The sequence below is a fragment of the Cervus canadensis genome, chromosome 18, assembly GCF_019320065.1.
Source record: "Cervus canadensis isolate Bull #8, Minnesota chromosome 18, ASM1932006v1, whole genome shotgun sequence".
Lineage (NCBI taxonomy): Eukaryota > Metazoa > Chordata > Mammalia > Artiodactyla > Cervidae > Cervus > Cervus canadensis.
The window spans coordinates 26131777-26154173 of NC_057403.1; the positions used below are offsets into that span (position 1 = coordinate 26131777).

General features: G+C 50.0%; 2 protein-coding genes across 2 annotated transcripts; one reads left to right on the forward strand and one right to left on the reverse strand.

The window, feature by feature from the left end:
• Window positions 1-6111: 6111 nt before the first annotated feature.
• LOC122421478 (cytochrome c oxidase subunit 7A1, mitochondrial) lies at window positions 6112-7704 on the forward strand. The gene is made up of 4 exons (XM_043437543.1): window positions 6112-6226; window positions 6914-7000; window positions 7135-7219; window positions 7566-7704. The coding sequence occupies exons 1-4, from the start codon at window positions 6212-6214 to the stop codon at window positions 7619-7621; spliced, it is 243 nt and encodes an 80-aa protein (XP_043293478.1). The 5' UTR covers window positions 6112-6211; the 3' UTR covers window positions 7622-7704.
• Window positions 7705-8271: 567 nt separating this feature from the next.
• Window positions 8272-15560, reverse strand: CAPNS1 (calpain small subunit 1). The gene is made up of 11 exons (XM_043437487.1): window positions 15393-15560; window positions 14189-14403; window positions 13200-13233; window positions 12791-12880; window positions 12564-12621; window positions 12402-12466; window positions 10956-11024; window positions 10776-10854; window positions 10519-10635; window positions 8987-9045; window positions 8272-8795 (listed from the first exon to the last, which is right to left on the reverse strand). Exons 2-11 carry the CDS (start codon window positions 14383-14385, stop codon window positions 8769-8771), a joined length of 795 nt encoding a protein of 264 aa, XP_043293422.1. The 5' UTR covers window positions 14386-14403; window positions 15393-15560; the 3' UTR covers window positions 8272-8768.
• Between the last annotated feature and the right edge of the window lie 6837 nt (window positions 15561-22397).

Here is a 22397-nt window from a genome sequence, read left to right on the forward strand (position 1 = left end):
CAGCACAGTCAAGCAAGTAAATGTTTTTTTAAAATAGGCAAATGGGAAATATGGAAAGCCACTACAATTTTCACTTTTGTAACCGGTCACAAGGCCATAATTGATAGCTTCCTTCTTCCTCAGCCCATTCTGTATTTCCACCACCCTCAGCCAGAACCTCATCTGCTCCAGGTTCTTTACCTGGTGGGGTGATCTGTTTTGATTGTATCCTACTCACCCCATTGCTAAAGGAGGGTTCCTTTACCTTAACCTTATTTGTACTTACTTGCATTTGGTGTGACAAAGTATCAGTGAAACAACTTAGGACTTGGCACTTTCACTGCTGAGGGCCCAGGTTCAATCCCTGGTCGGGGAACAAAGATCCCACAAGCCATACAGTTCAGCCAAGAAAAAAAAAATTCTATTTTGGGATATAGTGTATATAATTTTTCCATAATAAATCAACAGATAAGTTAGAACTCTACATCTCAATAATAAGAGCATATATCTCATCAAACCAAATCTACACTGCTATGAAATATTAAGAAGCAATTCTTTTTAGGCCATCAAATCTGGCATAGATTTGATATAGTCTATTTCCTTAGAATACTAATACTGCAAACTTCACAATACTTTTCATTTATGTGAAATATCAAGATAATTTTATGAGGGAATTCCCTGGCAGTCCAGTGGTTAGGACTCCACGCTATCACCAAGAGTTCAATCCCTGGTTAGAGAACTAAGATCCTGCAAGCTATGCATACGACCAAAGGGGAAAAAAACACAAAATGATAATTTTATGACAGTTTAGTTTTATTTAAATTCAACTCTATACTCACAGGATTGAACATACCAACAGGATTATAAAAAGGCATTATTAATCAGTACACATGAAACTGAAAAATTTGTAAAGGAATTACAAGCGATGGAGCTATAAGTATGACCAGAAAAGATAGTGGAGCTATTAAACTATTGGAAGAATTACAGGAATAATTCTTTACATGACAAAACTTTGGCACCCAAAGAGATTCTTCTGAATCTTATTAGATGCATTGTTTTCTTTTTTTTTTAGATGCATTGTTTTCAAATGCAGTAAGAATTGTTAAAATGAATCTCATCAAAGAGCTGAATTAATGAAATATTTTGTTCAAACACTGGAGCTATTATACTGAAATGTGTTGATTGGTTGGAATCAAGGTGAAGTTTTGCACATTGTCAGTCTTCTGGTTTCAACTGTTCTGGGGTCTATGTGCTTGAGGCCAGCAGTTTTCAGCTGGTGGGGGTCTGGTTCCTTACAGGAACAACTTAGGAAGGTGTATCAGACTTTTATATCTTCAGGGAACTGGGTGTTGTGATTCTGCTATGTGACTGGTTTATAGTCTAAACTCTTACTGGCTTCCCAGTCCAACAGCTATTTCTTGTTTCTACATCTTCACATTTTCTAATTATTAACTCTTGAGCAAGCCTTTTGGGACTCTGGGGAGGACTGGGAGACTAAAGCAAAAGCCTTTTACTTCAAAAATCAGGGACACAGGGGCCTGTATACAGTTTCAAGCTCCATATTACCCCTAAAAAAAAGAACATTAATTCCTTCATATAATAAAATTTTCAGTCAGTGTTCACATTTCCCTGTTTGGTCATATTATTTTTATATTTTTTCTTTGTTGAAAATATATACATACTGCCTGTTCAAATCAGGATCAATAAATATCACTGAATAACTGCTGATTTCAGGAACAAGTTATCCTTTTATGTCTGGGGAAGGCCGAGTATATTTTTTTACTTTTGTTGTGGTATTTGAGGGGTTATTTTTGTTTTGTTTCTTACATGCATAAAATTTCCTTGGAAGGACACATAATAACACAGAATGGTTCCCTTGGAGAGGATCACAGAGAGTGATCAGAAGGAAGATTTTTCTTCCTATGCACACTTATGAATTTTAAGCCATATTGAACTCATGATCTACTCAACAACTGGGGAGTTAAAAGTAAAAAGTTTTCTAAAGGCAAGTCCTAAAACATCATCAAAAGGGATTAGAAGAATGCGGGAAGGAGAGGCGGGAGGGGCTGTTTTCCAGACCTGCCACAAGATGGCAGCAGAGTGACATCAAAGCTTGGTTCTAGAAGACTCTAGAAGGCTGCCTGGCTGCCTTCAGTCTCCCTCCCCATTCAGGACAGGCAAACGCTGGGAGGTTCCTGCCCACCACTATCCTGAGCTGTGACGCTGTAGCTGAGCTAAATCCCCAGATTCCTGACCCACAGAGGCTGTGAAATAATGTTCACTGTTGTGTTATGCTTCCACATTTTGAGGTGATTTGTTACTTGGCAGTTAGATACTAGACTTCATGCTATTCCACCAAAAAGTATTTGACTATGTATTTCTAAAACGTAGAGGCTCACTCTTAAAAAAAAAAAAAAAACACAACCACAATAGAAATAAAAGCTTAAATTATTTACTATAATAAAATATCCAAGCAGTCTAGTTAACGACACATGAAGTATTTGAATTAAAAATATTAATGTCTGCAATCTCTTTTAAAATAGACCAAAAAATTATCTGGATGGATAGAGGTATAGATGGCTAGTTATGTGATAAGACAAATGTAGCAAAGTATTTATTATAGAGTCTAGGTGGTGGGTATATGAGTGTTTACTAGAAGATTCCTTTACCCTTTCTGTATCTTTGAAATTTTTCATGAAATATTGAGGGAAAAATCAATCACTGGGGCTTCCCTGGTGGCTCAGTGGTGAAGAATCTGCCCACCAATGCAGGAGACTCAGGTTCAATCCCTGATCCAGGAAGATCCCGCATGCCAAGCAGCAACTCACTCCGTTGGCTGTAACTGTTGAACCTGTGCTCTAGAGCCCAGAACCTCATCTACTGATCCCACATGCTGCAACTACTGAAGCTCAGTGCCCCCGAGCCTGTGGTCCACAACAAGGGAAGCCACTGAAATAAGAAGCCTGCATAAGAGAAAAGCAACAAAGACCCAGGACAGCCAAAAATAAATGTTTTTTAAAAGTCAATCATTGTTTAAATTTCCAATTGTCTCAAAAGTGTTGCAGTTTTTTTTGTTTGCCCATATCAAGATCCAAATAATATCCACAGCGTGAGATTAGTAAATATGTAAGTTCTGTGTTCTTCAAATCACAGTATTTTGGTGCCTTTTTGTTATATCAATAAGTGTTCATGCTAATACAGGGCAACAGAGTTTACATCCCCCAGCTGGCTCTTGATCCTGAAGTTGAGCTCTTTAGTCTTGCAAGCTGATGAACCCATTCCTAAAGGAGACCTGAGTGATGGCAGCAGCAGCTTCTTTTTTCTTTTTAATATTTCTTTTTAGTTATTTGGCTGTGCCAGGTCTTAGTTGCAGTACACAGATCTTCCTTAGAGCATGAAGATCTTTTTTTTTCTTTTAGTTGCAGCATGCAGAAATTTTAGTTGTATCATGTAGGATTTAGTTCCCAACCAGGGACCGAACACAGGTCCCCTGCATTGGGAGTAAGGAGTCAGCCACTGGACCACCAGGGGAGTCCCAGCAACAGTTTCTGACTAGGGCTTTCTGACCAAGGTCAGTGCTACAGGGTGTGTTCTGGACTCTGTCCCTGCAGGGGCAGCTTCAGAGGACAGCCTTCTTCGGTCAGTTTTTACATGTCCTGAGTGTCAGTCCTACAGGACTAGCCTAAAAGTGAGGCATGTGTCTAGTGTGGCTACACAGAGCCCCACCCTCAGAAGTGGGGAGTTTAATCCTCTGCAGTTGCCATCATGTAATTCCTTTTTATTTTTTATGTACTGCTGCTCATTCAACACACATTTTTGTGATTTATTTATTTATAGACTGCGCTGGGTCTTCTTTATGGCGCCCGGGCTTTCTCTAGTTGTGGTAAGTGGAGGCTACTCCTCATTGTGAAGCATGGGCTCTAGGTACACGGGCTTCAGTAGTTGTGGTACATGGGCTTAGTTGCTCCACAGCATGTGGAATCTTCCCTGACCAGGGATCGAACCCATATCGCCTGCCTTAGCAGGCAGATTCTTAACCACTAGACCACCAGGGAAGCGCGCCACCTTGTAATTCTTCAGGTTATCTTTGAATTTGTGTTTTGTGTTTTATAAGTGAAGTCTGCTGGGACAATGGAGCAGCCATCAGGAACTTAGAGCCTGACCTGTGTGCATTCTCTCTTCCCACCACTCTGTCTCCCTGAGACAGGTTCGGGCTTCAGGAGGGCCAAGGTCCACTACACACATCCCGTGGCCTCTGAGGGCAGGGCAGAGTGGCAGCTACTCCCTCCTCAGCTGGCAGTCCATGGCATATTCAGCAGGTGACCAGCAGAGCGAGTGTTCTGCCCACCATTAACCCCAGTTCTTGTGTCTTCTTGGAGGAGAGGCTGCATCCCCCTGTAGGGAGCAAGCCTGTGGGAAGGAGTTATGCCTTGTTTGACTTCTCCACCTCAGGCCAAGGCACCCGTTGGTCCAGTGGTTGGTGGGGAGAGAAGGAGAACCTGGCAGCCAGCAGCCATGTGTCACCCAGGCGACAGTGAGAGCTTGGACTCACCCCAAGGGTATCCGTTGCTCTAGGGAGCATGACGATGAATAGCAAATTAAAAGCACCATGACAATGGAGAAGGAAATGGCAACCCACTCCAGTATTCTTGCCTGGAAAAGTCCATGGACAGAGGAGTCTGGTGGGCCGAAGTCCATGGGATTACATGACTGAGCATGTGTGCACCAGGGTGGAGGGAGATGGGTTGGTAGCAATCAAGTGGTAGAACTAAAAAAAATAAAAATAAAACCAAAAACACCATAACAGGTCAAGAACAATCATGGAAGAAAGAAAAATGCTTTATATCTTAGTATTTTTTAAAATATTTATTTATTTGGTTGTGCCAGGTCTTAGTTGCAACATGTGGGATCTAGTTCCTTGACCAGGGACCAAACCTGTGCTCCCTGAATTAGGAGTGCAGAGCCCCAATCGCTAGACCACCAGGCAAGTCCCAATATCTTGGTATTTTTAACAGTGGTTTTTTTCTTTCCTACTGTTTGCTGTTTGAACGAGGGGTCCCACATTTTCATTTTGCACAGGGCCCCATACATCAGTTCACTGTCCTGCTTAGAGAGCACTCCTTCAGCCTTTCCAAGCTTCCTGGTATCCCAACCCAGAGCAATTTCTGTTTTCTTCCCTGAATACTGATCCTACACAGCTGCAGATAACAGGGGACAGCTGGGGGAATGAGCACATGTGTGGCCACTTCCTGGATGACCAGAAATATCTAAATGAGTAGAATCTAGGAGAAGCACTGAAGCCCTACTTGGTTAAGTAGGTAGGAATGACCAAGTTAGAGAACATTTGGCTTACATTGTATATCCTTTGACAAATATTTATCAAATCCCCCCATTTGTCAGGTGCTAGGGATGCAGTGGAATCTAAAGTCAACAGACAGAGCAACTACACTGCTTTCCAGGGTGAAGAACCGAGTGTGGTGGTGGGGGTAAGATGAAAAAGCAAAGACAGTTGCTATGCAGCGTCGTCGTTTTGTGCGCATGTTTAACTTAAGCAGTCAGCTACATGGGTTCACAATAACCAAAGATAGTGAAAAATAATTACGTATACAAGGAAATTATCCTGCCCTTCATTCCACTTAATAAATAAGCAGCGTATGCTCCCTCCTGTATGAGATATGGGCGTAATCTACTTCCTTGGGTCTCGTATCTCATCTGGATGTGGTGTGAGTTGAGTGTACTTTCCATACAACGTAGTCCCTGAACCCCAAAATGAACACTGACATTTAGCCAAAGCCACAGCAATCTGTTACAACGTGGGAGGAAAATGGCATAATGAAAGATGGTGTCTTACCTTCCTTCAGGTGCTCTCAACATCAATCAGATAGGGAGAGATCCGAGGGACCCAATGGAGGAACTGCACTAGCCCTAGCCGGACACCTCCGCAGAAACAACCCAAAAATATATTCTCTGGGACCGCTTTCCTCTCCGCGTGGACCAACAGAATTCTGAGATGAGTAACAGATGGGTGCTCCAACCATTCGGCGCTGGGATGCGGGGATGGGGTTGCAGCGTCTTCCCCGCCCACCTATTGGACGAATCGGAAAGCGTCCTCCGAGACCACAGTGTCCTAGGGCGCGAGGGGGGCGTGGCCTGGGACTCCCCCAGAGGGGAGGGCGCCGTCTGTCCTTGGGCAGAGAGGGGAGGTGACTCCGGCCGAAGAGGAGGACACAGGATGAGGGCCCTGCGGGTGAGGGCCCCCAGGGGTCGGGTTGCGGCCCCCAACTCGGAAACTCTCAGAAACTCTCACCCCTATATGAGACTCTCCCCCAATTCCGGGATCTGGGGACTTGGAACGTGAGCCCCCTTCAGGGCTCGGGACTCCCTTCTAATAAGCCTGGGGCCCCTCTCCCCAGCTCCCAACCCAAAAGCTTTTGAGACACCCGGGGACACGTTAACTTGACCGAAAGCCCCGAGTTTGAACTTCTTCCCTTCATCCAGGGTTCCCTTAGCATTCCTTCCCCTCTCCCTAACTTCTTAGGCTGCCGGGAAATTCCTTAAGCACCCCGATCCAGTCCTGCCCTTCCTGCGGCCTGAGCTCCTCCCATTAACCCAGGGAACCAAAAAAAAAAAAAAAAAAGAAAGAAAGAAAGAAACCTCTCGGGACTGGGACCCGCAGAACACGGGACTTCCTTCTGGGTCCGATAACCTTCAAGCCAGACCCTCTAGGCACGAGTCCCGTTTATCTAGGCCTTTCCTGCCAGGACACCCTCCCGCACTTGCGCTGTCAGTTCGCATCTTGCCTTTGAGACGCTCCCATGGGACAGGAGTGTCCCCAAGTCAGAGCCTCGGAAAGTCCGACAGCCTCCCCCCAACGGGACCTCCTCCGGGACGCCCCTCCAGGCTCCCCCAATGTCCACCCATCCCCTCTGCACAGGTCTCCCAGGCACTGGTCCGCTCCTTTAGCTCAACCGCCCGGAACCGCTTCGAGAACCGAGTAGCTGAGAAACAGAAACTCTTCCAGGTGGGCGGGGCAAGGGTGGGGCGGGGGAGGAGCCTGGGCCGCCCGCTTGGTCCCGAGGAGAAGCTGGGGGAGGCAGGAGCTTAAGGTCTGCGGTGCTGACAGCGCCTTTCTCATCGTGTGCCCCCAACTTCCAGGAAGACAATGGCCTCCCGGTGCACTTGAAGGGCGGTGCAACAGACAACATCCTGTATCGAGTGACGATGACTCTGTGTCTGGGGGGTGAGTGCACGGCCGGCTCGAGATGGAGAGGGGAAGGGGCGGGTTCTGGCGCTAGGGTTTCGCCAGGGAATTGGATTCTGAGCTGGTGTGGAACCACATGGGAGCCTGGGCTGACAGATACGGAGGGGGCACCCCAGGGCTTGGGCTCCTGTCCCAGGAAGGTGGCTGGGCTAGTGATGCATCTGGGGAGAAAGCCTGAAGCCTGGTCTGTACCAAGGTCCAGCATTTCCCCAGCTGAAGGGCAGTTTGGGAAGGGGCTCGAGCCTGCAGCATGGGCTCAGAAGCAAGATGGGGCTCAGGGAGGGAATTGGGGCCTCATTCAGTATCCCCCACACTCCCTCCCTAGGCACTCTCTACAGCCTGTACTGCCTTGGCTGGGCCTCCTTCCCTCACAAGAAGTGAAACCAAGAAGTCTGCAGGACACGAACAGGCATCAATAAATGTGCTGGTTTCCTGGGGAACCCAGCCCAGCTCCATGTTCCCTATTTGTGCCTCCTAGCCCATCCTTCTACCAGCAAGTCATCTCTGCCCTGTGGACAACCCTGGGACCCTCCGACTAGACCAGGGTTATCCCTAGGATGTCACTGCCTCTCAGCCCTCCCAGAAGCCCCAAACAGCATCCCTGGGCTGTGCCCTCAGGGTCTGGGGACCTGCTTTGTATCCTGGGATGGCAGCCCCCTCCCTGCAGAGGCCCGGGGGTGGGGAGGAAGATCCTGAGCATACTGTATGACACCAGAGAGGTAGAGGCAAGTGAAGACAGACTCATTCAAGCACAGAAGCTGAGAGGGGCAAACATGGCCCTGGGGGGCACAGCCAGGGGGACACTGAGACCTCCCACAGGTCTGGCTCTTGGAGCAGAAGCAGAGATGGTCCAGACTTCTTGTCTTGGTTTCCATGGGATCTGAGCAAGATCTCAGAAAGAATAAGGCTACAGCTCAATTGGGATCCAGAATGAGAAAAAAGACTGGGACTAGGAGACACATACAGACAGGCTTCCTCTGCCTTAAACAGAGGCAGAGCCACCCCCCAACTCTCAGAACAGGAGGCAGATCTCGGAGAGAGCAGCAACTAGGGTGCATTTATTTCCTTCTGGGCCTGGCAGGCTGGGAGCAGAATATAGACAAAGGCACTGGGGCATGTGGCCCTGTTTTGGCCTGGAGTTCAGGTGCCTGGGTGGTAACTGAATGGGTGTGCCTGGGTGTGGAGGGACTGGAGTGATCCTCCCAGAACTAAGAGAAGGGCCCTTGGGGTGTGGAAGCCACACAAATGTTGGGCTTGGCACAGGTGCAAGAGAAGGGTTATGGAGTAGACGGGATGGGTGTGCTGGGTGGGGGTGTGACTCGAGGGGCAAGGCGTGTTGAAGCATGTTGGGCCCTGGCTGTTGACTGAGAATCCAGGTGCCAAGGGCTGAGAGGACAGAAAGGCCTGTGGGTCAGCAGGACCCATGAAGATGTGACTGCAGACAGAATCAGCCCTGGGGGAGACTGAAGAGTCAGTCCAAAGTGACTCCTACAGCGAGGTGATGAGGGGGCAGGCCTGGGGCTCCCGTTCAGGAGTACATGGTCAGCTGCAGCCACTGGGGAAAGGAAGGGACAGACAGTGAGGAGCAGGGAACCCAGGAATGCCAGCAGCCCTTCTCTGCTCTCACCCAGGGGTCTTTGGGAAAATGGGAGGGAGGGAACCCTAGCTCCGAGCTGGTACATGGGGCTGAGGGGAGGGGCCCCCTGCTAGGAGCCCACATTCCAGGGTGGAGATGGGGGTTCTTACCTCCTGGATGTTCACCTGGATTTGTCCAGTGCCGTCTTTGTCGAGAGATTTGAAGGCACCTGGAGAAAGGAAGGGTTGGTGGGACTGTCTTTTAGGATTAAAATATACTAATATATGATAATACTAACAGCTAGTAGTCTACCTACTCTGGCAAGCACCTGTATAAAGTGCTTTCCAGGTATGAATTCATTCAATCCGATTTTGGGAGATAAGTGTCATTTTAAGATAAGGCACAGAAAGGTGAAGTGATGTGCCTGTGTTACATAGAGAAAAAGGAAACTGGGATTGGAACCCAGACTGCTGCTCATCTCAGTAATGGCCTCCATATCTTGACCTTCACGCCCCTCATCACCCTCTGCCCAAGCCCCAGCCCCCACCAAACTCTAAGCTCCACACCCTCCAGTTCCAGCTGAAACAAGCTACTGGAAGGAGGCTCTGCATTTCCAGCTCCTACAGTCTGTTGTGGTCCCCACTCCTGCCCTGAAACTCATCTCCATGTTCCCCACTCACAGCCAAACCTGTATGTCAACAGGTGCCCACAGTCTGTGTGGCTTCTCTCTCACTCACGGCTCAGTTACCACGCTCGGGGGTCCACGCGTGTGGTACCCCGGACACTCCACTCACAGCTGGCCCTCTTGCTGATAAATCCCAGGCCATTTCTTGACCCTCTCATACATGACTTTTGGCATTATCTGCCCTGTTGTCCTTTCTCACGTTCCCTTCATGTCCCCAACATACCTGCCCCTTTTCTTCTCTGCATGCTCTTAATATATTGTCCGCCCTGGGCTCTTGGCATGCCAGGAGATCTTCCTAAAGGAAACCTAGGAAACCTGAGACCCTGTTCTTCCCCTGCCTAGACCCTGTCCACTGTCCCCGTTAGTGTCTGAGCACCTCCAAACTTGGCATTCACAGCCCTGCATGGCCTGGCCATCCCACTGCTCCTGCCCCCTCTCTCAGACAAATCTCAGTTCAAATTCTAGCTTTGCAACTTCCTAGCTAAGTGGCTGTGAGCAAGAAATTCGCCTCTTTGAACCCTAGGTTCCTCCTCCATGAAACACTCTAACCAAAATCACCAAGAAAACCATCTCCTCTTTCCTTTCTAGGCCTTCACACAGGCTGCTCCCCATGCAACACTGCTCCCCACTCGCTTGCTGGGGTCACTCCTTACCCATCAGGTCTCAATTCACACATGCCCTCCCTCCTCTAGGAAGGCCTCCTTGATCACTTAAGCTGCATCAGCTGGCTAGAAAAGTTTGAAGAGTTCCCAGTCACAAATCTAAACCTGATCTACCCTGACCTTCCCCTCACAGCCCCCATCACTCGGCACAGGCTTCCCCGATCCCAGACTTAACCATCCCGAGCTGTCACTGTCTGGTAATTTGCCTCTCCTGTGGACTGTGAGCAACCTAAGGGCAGGAACATGGGCTGTTTCAGCCCTAACACTGGCCACCTCAGCATCAGGCACAAAGGAGGCTTGGCCCATGAAGGCCAGACAAATCCCCACCTGGGAAGAGAGCTAGGGTGTCACTTACGGAACATGGCATCCAGTCTGACCAGGCAGCTGATGAAATTGTCAAAATCCATGTTCCCTCCCTCATCTGAGTAGCGTCGGATGATCATGTTGTAGAGATGTTCATTCAGGTGGAATCCTGATAACGATTTAGTTAACAGGTGTAGGGCTCACATAGCCCAGCCCTCTCACAGCCCCAGGATTCAGGCTCAGACCAGATCAGTGGGGGCCACCTCACCAGTCCCACCCCCGGCCCCACCATGTTCCTGCCAGCCACACCTGCTGCCTCAAAGGCCCCTGGGAGTTCACTGCTGCCAATGGTGCCTGAACAGTCAACATCAAACCGTTTGTATATGGCCTGTGGGGACAAGGAGGTCAGGATTCAACTGAGCCTCATGGGGCGTGGCATTTCCAAGGCTCGGGGGTCTTCGTGCCAGTCGTTTCAGAGGCCGAACACACCTGCCACTTTTTGATGTTGTTCCACAAGTACTTGAATTCTTCGAAGCCCAGTTTGCCAGTCGTGTCACTCTGGTGGGAGGGTGTTAAGAACAGCCATACCCAGAAGTGTGGACAGTGTACACGATGATGGTAAGGGCCAAGCAGGGGAGCCTGGGCTAAAACCCCAGCTCCCATCCCACCCTCGTCCTGTCACCTTGGGTGTGGCTTCATTGTTGTTTTGCCCATAGGAACCTTAGTTTGTATTTCTAAATGATAAAGACTCTCTTTACACATAACCTCATGAAATCCTTGTTTATAACATTCTTTGATAATAATTCAAACTTATAAATGTTAGGACATGTAAAACACCAGGGTATCTTAGAACTCTAGGGAAATGAGGTGATAAGAGTAAATACCTGTTGCATTTGTGATAAAAAGTGAATGAGATATTGGTATAAAGCCTCAACTCAGGGCTGGCACTTGATAAATTCTCAGTAAATAGCAACAATGGCCAAGACTTATCACATGACTTCAGATAGTGCTAAACTTCTCAGGAACATCACTTGTCTCACTAAATCCTCAAGATACCAGCCCCATCAGTATTATATCTGGGTGACAGAGAAACAGCTTCAGAGCTGAAAAATCTACCTGGGTGAGATCATAGTAACAGTTAGTGTGTGCAGACCACTTACTGTGTGCTACCCACTGTGCTAAGCCTTTTGCATGAAATGCCAATTTGGTATCACCATTATCATTCACCCAATTTTATCGAGAGGCAAACTGAGGCACAGAGAGGTTCAATAACCTTGCTAAGGGGCTGAGCTGCATTTGTTTCACCCTAGGCAACACATGTATGTGATCACATGACATGCATATATATGTGTGTCTATAATGCTTTGTGCAGTATGTGCCTGTGTCCAAAATCAGTGAATGATGTATGTGTGTTCCCATGCACACACCTCTACATATCTTCATGTATGTGGGTGTGCCCTTATATATATGTGTGTGTTTGTGGGCAAACCTATGGCAGTTACAAGGTGGGGTTATAAGGTTATAAGGTCAGTTGAATGATTGCCTCTCTAGGTCCTGGTTTCTTCATCTGTAAAATGGAATATAATAATCATACCTGTCTAACAGGGTGGCTTTCAAGTAAATGTGAGTAAAATGCCAGTTATGACAGCTGATGTTATTATGTATTGCCACATGTCCATAGGCGGGTGTGTGTTCTAATGTACACATGTCCACATCTGTGGGTATGAAAGCTACGCCCTGACTGCCCCAGCCACTCTCGCAGAAAATCCCTTCTTGGGAATTCCCTGGCAGTCCAGTGGTTAGGACTCCCTACTCTCACTGTCAGGGCCCTGGTTTAATCCGTGGTTGGGGAACGAAGATCCCACAAACCACGCAGCGTGGCCAAAGAAAATTCCCTCATCCCCGAGGCCTCCACTAGACTACCCTCAAGGATACATCCATTACGGCCACCATGCTGCGACATGTGTCAATGCCAAAGCCATCAGTCTTCAGATCAGGATCTGTGGGATACAGGTTGAAGGTCAGAGGCCAGAGATCACAACTACCCCAGCCGACATGCCTCCAAACCCGCCCTGTCTGTTGACGCTGGTCACTCACGTCGGGTCACCACTTTGTTGAGAATGTTCATGAGTTCCGTGGCGCTGACCTCCATGTCCTGGGGGGAGAAGTTAGGAATGGGTCAGGGGTGACTGAAAGGGGTCTGGGGGTGTGATGAAGGAGGATGGGAACTTTGGGATTGCCATGGTGGAGTGTACATGTAAAGGGCAGCCCAAGGGAAGGCATGGAAGGGTTAAGGACGGGTCTGGGGTCCCCTGTGTACTTACATCTCCAGCCAGCTGGGCAAAAAGCCTCCGGAACTGCCGGACCTCCTCACTCTCATTGGCCTCGATGTTGGAGTAATGTGTGCGAGGGGGCTGCAGAGGGAGGAGATTTTAGAGCAGGTAGGGGGAGGGGTGCCCTGGCCGGGACAGCGGTAGGTTGGGAGCGTCTGAGTGGGCTGGGTGGTGAGTGACCAATGAATCAGAGGTGGGCAGTGAACAGGGAATGGATACAGCTAAGTCCTTAAAGAGTTGGATACGACTTAGCGACTGGAAAATAATAGCTAAGTTGGAGGATGTTACAAGGGAGAGATTCAGTGAGATAAATTCCATAAGGAAAGGGATGGGGCTCCTTCAAAGGGACAAGGATGGGTGTTGGAAAAGGCCTCAGGAGGAGAAAACAGGGGGCGCTTACCGGGGGCTCTGGGTTGTACTGCGCAGCCGCCTCACTGCAGGAAACAGGGGGGGGCGGAGTTAGTGCCAGGGGGCGGGGCCGCCAGGGCGCGGGGCCGCCAACCGGCAGCCAGTCCCCACACCTGCCCCCACACCCCATCCCTCAACCCCTAGCTCGCCACCCTGCCTACTTGCTCCCTCCGCCCTCATCAGTCCTTGTCCTCACCTGTCCCTATCCTTGCCGCCCTGGTTGCGCCCCCACAGTAAGATCCCCCTTGCCCGGGCACACCTACATATGGCAGATTCCTCAAAAGACCCAGCCCCTTCGAGGGCTCCCCTCATAAAAGCTTGGCCCCAGCTTCCCGCGGCCTCATCCTCCTGGGTTCCACCCGTGTAGGAACCTACTCCATCATCATGGCTTCTAACGTTTGTGTCTTCTCAATATCCCACCCCAGCTCCATTAGTTCTCACCCCTTCAAAGTATCACACTCAATGGCTAAGACCTACCAGGCACCTACCGACCCCTACCCTCCCTTCACTAGGACATTTTTAATCCAATCAGTTCTCAGCCCAGCCTTGCCCCTTGATGGCCTTTTCCCCAGTCCTATAAGGGCTAGACCTCTTCTGAGCACACCTCATTGACCCACCTACGAGGGCCACGCCGCGCCCACAAGGCTAGCCTTGCCCCCATGAAGGTATAACCAGCCTCATTGGCTCCGCCCCCTTAACGTTTGTCTCCAGGTTAGCGGAAGTAGGCCACGCCAGCCCCAGTAAGTCCCACCTCCCAAAGCCCCTTTGGTCCCATCAGACGGTGTCCCCTCAATAATCAGAGTACCCCCATGTCAAGCTCCGCCCTCATGAACTCATTAAGGTCGGCCCCCTCAAAGAGAGTCTCCTAGCCCAGGCCCGGCCCAGCTTAATTAAGGTTCCTGGTCAGTGTCCAGGTTACCCCATTCTATTGCTGGACAAGCCTCCTCCTCAGGCCACGCCCATCATCAGGCCCCGCCTTACCTAATGGCGCTAATGACCCCGCCCAGGATGCGCATGGCAGTTCCGCCACCGCCGCCGCCGCCGCCGCCGCCGCCACCGCCGCCGCCGCCTCCGGCCCCGCTGATAAGGCCTCCAAGCACATTCCCTAGACCCCCGCCCAGGCCCCCGCCTCCTCCGCCGCCTCCGCCACCCTTCAAGAACGAGTTAACCAGGAACATGGCTGTGACTCAAGATTCCTGAGGAGAAAGAAAGGGGTCAGATGGCTGTCTCCTCCCTGAGCCCGCCCCTTCCCCCACAAAAATACACATTTCTGACTGCTGGACAGGAGGAAGTAATATGAAGCCTCTAGGCGGAGACCTATCCTCCGGCTGGGGCTTAAGGGCCCATTCGGGATGAGGTCTGGGCTTCCGGGGGAGGTAGTTCTTGGACGGTGGCATAGGGACAGAAAATCAGGTTTGAAACCTCTTCCGTTCCAAAGGTCTGCATCTGGCTTGAAAAACTCTGGACTGAGTCTACGCATAGGCATCATGAAGTACCAGGCACTGGTCGGGTCAAGTGGGATTCTCAAGGTGGGGGGTCCCAAGCTAGTGCTCGAATCTGAAATCCAGAGCCCTAGAGGTTTGAGGCGGGTCAGAACGGTGGGTTAGAAATTCTCCGCCCGCAGGCCCCAGAAACAGTTTAGGAAATCCAGAACGTGGGTTTAAGGATTTAGGTGCAACCAGCAGCGAGACACTGGAGAAGGAAATGGCAGCCCACTCCAGTACTCTTGTCTGGAAAATCCCATGGCTAGAGGAGCATGGTAGGTAGGCTGCAGTCCCTGGGGTTGCAAAGAGTCGGACACGACTGAGCGACTTCACTTCACAGCAGCGAGACTAGACTCATTGCTGGATCTGTGGGTTCAGGTCTAAGATTGTTAAGTGTTGAGCCCCGGGGCCTGGGATAACGGAGTTCCTGTTAGAACTGAGAGGACGGATCGTGGTCCCAGAGGCTGCACCCAGGGCTGAATTTACTGGGTACCTCTTCATGGGCTCCTATTTTAGATCCTGAGAGGAAGGGCGGAAGAGTCCCCGGGGCGGGATAACTAGGCCGGACAGATCTGGGAGCTCGAATCTGAGATCAAGGGAGTGGTGGATCCCTGAGGCTAAGATTTTAGGATCTCTTCGGGTCCGGAGGCCTCCAGGGCCGGAATTACAGAGTGCAGGGGGAGTCCGGACTGGGCGCTCACCGCTTCGCTCACGCGTCCGCCGGTCCGCTTGTCCGTGTAGCTCTGGGGCCTCCAGCTGCGTCCGGCTCCGCAGGGCGGGGCGGGTGACTCAGGCTGCCAAGGCCCGATTAGGCTCTGCGGGGTGGCCAGTCCGCATCCGCGCGGTCCTAGAGTCGACCTTAAGACTGCGCATGCGCTTGTCGGCCCCACCTCCTGTGATTGGGTGCGGTTGCCCAGGCTCCACCCTGCGTTTCCAGAGTCTTGCATTCCCGACAGCGCCCTGAATTGACAAATCTGAGGTCTTTCCCTACTCTATGCGGTCCCAGATGCAAGCACTTGGGAACTAGAACTCCGAGGGAACTTGGGCAGTCATCGTGCCCAAGGCCACCTAGTGTTTTTCGACCTAGTGTCGATTTTCGCCCCAAAGCCTGCTGCCATCGTCTCACAGATGTGGTTTTCGGTTTCCTCGGAAAAGGACTCCTGATACTCTTGGGACTTGTCTCCTATCCCAACCTTGTTACGACAAACAGCGTCTGGAATTGTATTTGGCCCACAGTCTCGGGACAAGTGCCCGCATCTATGGCGGGGATCCTGCAGGCAGAGTCCTGATGCTGGTCCAGTTCCACCTGTGAATCAGACCGCAGTGTGCCTCCTGCATCCACACCCCTTGACCCCTTTGTCTTCTAGTCAAGACCACTAGAATTATTTTTCCTGGACGGGTCCAAAGTGAAGTCTCAGTCTTCCAGTCTCTAAAGAGGGACCGGGATACAGGAAGAATCCGCTGGCCACAGACTGGTTTTTGAGGCTGGACGTTTCCCGGGTCGGTTGGTGGCCGAGGTGGGGAGTGCAACTGGGAAGGAAAATGGCAAAGGAGGCCACCTTTGGAACCCTTTCGCTTGCTCTCTGCTTCCAACCTGTAAGCGCCCAGGACTTTTTCAGGGTCCCCCGGAGGGAGCTGTCAGCCTGTCTCTGTAGCCCTTAGGCGCTACTGTGGAAGCTGATTCAGGTTGGGGTTGAATCCTGACTTTGCCCCTTAATAACTTGGAATTCCAAAACAGTGACCTGAGCCATGATTGTCTAATCTGTATAATGTAAATAAAGGTCTCCATGCCCCCACTCTCTAGGATCCTAACAGAATGAAGCAGTAAATGGTTAGTTAAATAGTAGCTATTATCCTCTGTGTCTGTTCCTTCCTCCTGAGCCCTCTTGGGTTCCTGAAGTAGACTCTTGCTCTTCCTTAGTTAATACAGTAAGTCCCCTACATACAGACCTTCAAATTGCAAACTTTCAAAGATGCAAATATGTGTTTGCATGTCCAATCATGTAAGTTAGTTCACCTGTCTGGTGTACTTTTTCAGGTGCATGTATCCTCTATAAGCTGCTGTGCTTTTGTGTACTTTACAGAACTGTATAGAGTGGGCTTCCCTTGTGGCTCAACTGGTAAAGAATCCACCTGCAATGCAGGAGACCTGGGTTCGATCCCTGGGTTGGGAAGATCACCTGGAGAAGGGAAAGGCTACCCACTCCACTACTCTGGCCTGGAGAATTGCATGGACTGGATAGTCCATGGGGTCACGAAGAGTCGGACACAACTGAGTGACTTTCACTCACTCATTATATAGAGTACAGTAGTATAGTATGTTTATTTCCAGCCCAGGATGTCTGGAAGCAAGCATAAAAGCAGTGGTGATGTACCTGGTACTACTGTACTTTTTAAGGTACTGTACTGTAAGATTAAAAATGTTTTCTTACAAGTTGAGAAAGCCTGTGTGCAGCAAAGATGATCCAGTGTGGCCAAAATTAAAAATAAATAAAATATTAAAAATAAATAAATAAATAAATAAGTTTAATTTGATTTATAACCACTTTCTGCACCCCCGGAGTTCGACCCCTTGGACGAGCCCCTTCCCTACCTGCCACCCCGCCAACCCTTTCCTTCCCTTTCATCCAACTCACCTACTGGCACTGAAACCTCTCCTGACTCCCCCTCGACCCCACTACCCCATCTCCCTGACTCTCCCTCCCCACTTCCTTCCCCCCTGCCACATGGTCATGTATGCAACACATGTTTCCCCTGAGAGAGGTGGCAGGACCAGAGGGCCCCACCCGAGTCCATGTGCCATTTTCATTGTCAGATATGAGCCAGAGAGAAGAAAAGTTAGGATCATTTTCTGAAAATCCTACCAGATACAGAAAAGAATTCCTGAGACTCTCCCAGGCCTATAACCTCACATGGAGTGGCATATATTATATCCTAAATGCCACTCTCACCCCAGATGAAAAAGACCGTATCTGGCACGTGGCAAAAGCCCATGCTGATCATTTACATAACCAAGACCGGGATAGCCCAGCTGCTGATGAGGTGATGCCTCAGTTAGATCCCCACTGGACTTTCCAGCCCGGTGACCCAGGTATCAGGAGACTCAATCATATTATTACCTGCATTCTAGAAGGAATGCAGAAAAATACTCATATCCATGTCAATTATGATAAAGTCATAGAAGTCACCCAAGAGGCAGACGAAAATCCAGCCTTATTCTTGGCACGCCTCACAGAGGCAGTCCAGAAGTATACCAACCTAGATATCACTACCCCTGCTGGGTTACTCTACCTTCACATTCAATTCATCAGCCAGTCTGCCCCTGACATCAGACGCAAGCTTCGACAACTAGAAAAGGGCCCTGAGACACCACCCCCCCCAAAGAGACCTTCTAGAAGTCGCCTTCAAGGTGTTCAATAATAGAGAGGAGGAGGCTAAGAGAGAAAAAGAACGTGAGAGAAAAGCTAAATATGCCTTTTTGGCAGCAGCAATTAAGGGAAGAGATCAGCCTGGCCCAAGTCATCCCAGAACGGGGCTTAAGCCCCGCCCCCCCGCCCCTGCTTCCGATGCAACCAGTCAGGACACTGGGCAAAGGCATGCCCAAGCCCACGGCCCCCCCACAAAAGCATGCCCAACCTGTGGCCAGTGGGGACACTGGAAGATGGAATGTCCCCAAGGACGCACTGGCACCCCTGGGGAGGTCCCCACCTCCCAGACCTGGAGAGTGGAATGTCCACAGGGATGCCCTGGTGCCTCTGGGGAGATACCCACTTCTCCCCAGAACCCCAGCCCAACCCTACGAGAGTTGTTCCAATGACGGAGCCCAGGTTCCAGCCCCCTGGCCCGTATCCTGAACACAAGCTCGGAACTTAGGGTAGACAGGGTAGTGGCTGGAAAAGAGACCTGTTTTATAGTAGACACTGGAGCCACTTTCTGTCTCTTAACTTCCTACTCTGGCCCAACTCAAGACTCAGAACTCACAATCAAGGGGGTCTCTGGAATTCCCCTAAGGCCAAAAATAAGCCCTCCACTACTCTGTCAATTTGGAAAATCGACCCTTATACACTCATTCCTCATAATGCCTCAATGCCTGATGGCACTCCGAGGGAGAGATTTGTTATCCAAATTGGGGGTCTTTATTACCATACCCCCCCTTGATACAGTCTCTATATTCTGCATGCAGATGGCACCTGGATGGTCCCTATCCCTCACCCCTGACCTTCCCTTGGATCTACCCTCCTTAGACCCCCAAGTCTGGTACACTGATCACCCAGCCATAGCCAAACATCATCCCCCCAAGTCCACATTACCCTAAAAGACCCCTTGACTATAGTCACCCAACAACAGTACTCCCTCACCCCGGAGGCCCACAAGGGACTTAAGCCTATCATAGACTGTCTTCTTCAAGCCTCTATCCTAATTCCTACCCATTCACCACACAACACCCCTATTCTGGCAGTAAGGAAGGGACCAAACTCTTGGAGACTTGTCCAGGATCTGCAAAAAGTCAATGAGGCCATCACGCCAAAATTCCCAGGAGTCTCTGACCCTTACACCCTTCTGTCTACCATACCCCCGCCTGCAACCCACTTCACGGTATTAGATCTCAAAGACGGCTTTTTCACCATCCCCCTCCACCCCTTCTCCCAACCCCTTTTCGCCTTCACCTGGCAAGACCCCGAAACTCACGTTTCCCAACAACTAACATGGACAGTTTTCCCCCTGGGGTTCAGAGACAGTCCCCACTTTTTTGGACAGACTTTACAAAAGGACCTACAGACACTCGACCTAGCCCCGAGTCATCTCCTCCAATATGTAGATGACCTCCTCCTTTGTAGCCCAACCCGAAAACTCTGCCTCCAACATACTGCCAAACTTCTTGGGGCCCTGGGGTCCTGGGGTTATCGGGTATCCCAATCTAAGGCCCAAATAGCCCAGACAAACATCACCTACCTGGGGCTCTCCATATCCCATCAACAAAGAACTATTCCCCCAGATAGAATCCAGGCCTTAATTAACTGTCCATTTCCAAAAAAGAAGAGGGAACTCCTGTCTATCCCCGGCCTCCTAAATTTTTTCTGTATCTGGATCCCTAACTTCTCCCTCATTGCAAAGCCGCTCTATGAGGCAACTAAAGGATGTCTGGATGAGCCCCTCTTTAATCCCTCCTCACTGGCCAATCCTCTTCGCCAGCTCACCCAGTGCCTCCTCCAAGTGCCAACTCTCCACCTGCCAGATCACACCAGACCATTCTTTCTCTTTGCACATTCCAACCAAGGACAGGCCCTGGGGCTTCTATATCAGCGGGCTGGAGACACCTGGGCTCCCATAGCCTATCTATCAAAACAGCTTGACATGGTGACCAAGGGGTGGCCTCCCTGCATACAGGCTATGGCTGCTATCGCAGCCCTCGTACCCGAAGCAAATAAACTTTCTAGACATGCCCCTTTAACAGTCTGTTCTCCACACACCTTCCAAGACTTACTATCACATCGGGCTTTTCTCTCCCTTCCCTCTTCCAGGGTACAGGTCCTACATGCCTTTCTCCTCGACCCTCAGCTCTCATTCTCCCCCTGTTCTCCCCTTAACCCCGCCAGCTTATTACCCATGTCCTACAACAGACTCCCTCCTACATAGCTGCAGCCTAACAGTAGATCTTACCCAAAACCCCTTCCAACATTTAACAGATCAACCCCTTAGACCCAGACACCCCACACTGGTTCGTTGATGGCAGCTCTCAAAAATCCCACCCTTTGCAGCAGGATATGCCATCATCCAGGGGGACCTTCATCACAATTATGGAACCCAGACAATTGAAGCTTCACTTCTGCCACCTCACACCACCTCCCAACAGGCAGAACTGATAGCTCTCACCAGAGCTTTAACTCTGGTTAAAAATCTAACGGTTAACATCCACACAGACTCCAAATATGCCTATAACATACTTCACTCAAACATCCTAAAATGGAGAGAAAGAGGTTTCCTAACCCAAAAGGGATCCCCCATTATTAATTCAGACGTGATCCACAAACATCTAGAGGCAGCACTCTTCCCAAACAAAGCCGCCATCCTCCACTGTAGGGGACATCAAAGGGGAAGTCTCATATCAGCCTACAACAATGCTGCCGACCAGAAGGCAAAGGAGACAGCACTGTCCCATCCTTCCCTCCAGTCCCGTCATCTTCGCTCTGACTCCACCCGACCCTCCCACCGCCAGAGAAATCCTCTCTTATCTACACTCACTTCATCCCTCATCCAAGACACTCCAACAGTTCCTCCGTAACCACTTCCCCATATCCAATGCTGACCAACAATATTTAGATAACCTTACCCGCTCCTGTTAAACATGTCAACATACTAACCCCAATTCCAACCTTAAACTGACATCCTTTCCAACCCATCAAATGGAGGCAGCCTCCCAGCACAGGATTGGCAGATAAGACTTTACTCATATGACCCCGGTCCGGAGAGTCAGATACGTCCTGGTCCTTGTGGACATCTTTTCAGGATGGGTAGAAGCATTTCCCACTACAAACACAAGAGCCCACACAGTGCCTCAAATCCTCCTCACAGAAATTATCCCCAGGTTTGGCCTGCCTTCATCCTTACAGTCTGATAATGGCCCAGAATTTACGTCCAAGGTCACCCAACAACTTGTCCAATTCTTACAGATACCCTGGAAATTTCACATTCCATACCATCCCCAGTCCTCAGGAAAGGTAGAAAGGATGAATAGAATAATCAAAAAAACGCTTACCAAACTAACCTTGAGGTACATCTGGATTGGACTAAACTTTTGCCAATTGTTCTCCTCAGAATACGGGCTTTGCTCAAAAAGCCCCTGGGGCTGAGCCCCTTTGAGGTGAAGTGTGGAAGGCCCATGCTCCCTCCTGGACTCCCCCCGAACCTCCTCCCATACCAAGCTTCCTACACTCCCCTCTGCTGGCAGAACTCCGCCATGCCCTCTGGAAATACATCAATCACAACTTGCCTGCCCCTGCCCCCCAAGCCTCCCTGCCCCCTTTACAAACTGGGGACATGGTCTATCTGTCTGATAATCCCCAGGGTGACCTAACCCTAAAAGTGGCAGGGACCATTCAAAATCATCCTCCTTACCCCAACTGCAGCTAAACTTGAGAAGGTCACCTCCTGGGTACACCTCTCTCACTTAAAACGGGTCATCTCCGATCCTGCGCTGCCCTCCTTAAATGACCCCTATTAGGTCTCCCTCACAGGACCTACCTCTTAAAACTCACCCGGTGACAACCTCTGTCAACCATCCAAGAAGACACTGAATGACCTGGACTCTCTTCAACCTACAACTGTTCCTGACCCAACTACTGCAAGACCTCTGGACCAGCGCCCCGGCAGGAACCTCCTTCAAAGACCTGACTACACTGGTGTCTCAACTGTGACTCCAGGGAACCATCTACAACCTGACTCCAGGCGAAATTGATTTCTTTACTCTCATTCTCTACATCATTCTACATCCTAATGAACACTGTTCCTCTTCAGATTCAAACAACCACCAACCTGGGGCCTTTTGCCCCTCGCCTGACTGGCCTCTCCCTGTCTCTCTAACTATAACTGCACTCTTAATCTTAATCCTTGCTATAGGCCTAGTAACTGTCTCCCCTCAAGACTGGCCACCTATCCTTCGTCTTTCCGTGGGTATCGCCTACGTTGCTGGCTGTGTTCTGCTCCGG

Bases quoted from the DNA above. Each gene is read 5' to 3' on its own strand.
- CAPNS1 (XM_043437487.1), bottom strand. From the start codon at position 14,385: ATGTTCCTGGTTAACTCGTTCTTGAAGGGTGGCGGAGGCGGCGGAGGA. The intron at 13,234-14,188 runs GTAAGGCGGGGC...TGTTTCCTGCAG, and splicing joins GGGGTCATTAGCGCCATTAG to TGAGGCGGCTGCGCAGTACA. The intron at 12,622-12,790 runs GTAAGTACACAG...TTCTCCCCCCAG, and splicing joins TTGCCCAGCTGGCTGGAGAT to GACATGGAGGTCAGCGCCAC.
- LOC122421478 (XM_043437543.1), top strand. The intron at 7,001-7,134 runs GTGGGCGGGGCA...CCCAACTTCCAG, and splicing joins AGAAACAGAAACTCTTCCAG to GAAGACAATGGCCTCCCGGT. The intron at 7,220-7,565 runs GTGAGTGCACGG...CTCCCTCCCTAG, and splicing joins GATGACTCTGTGTCTGGGGG to GCACTCTCTACAGCCTGTAC.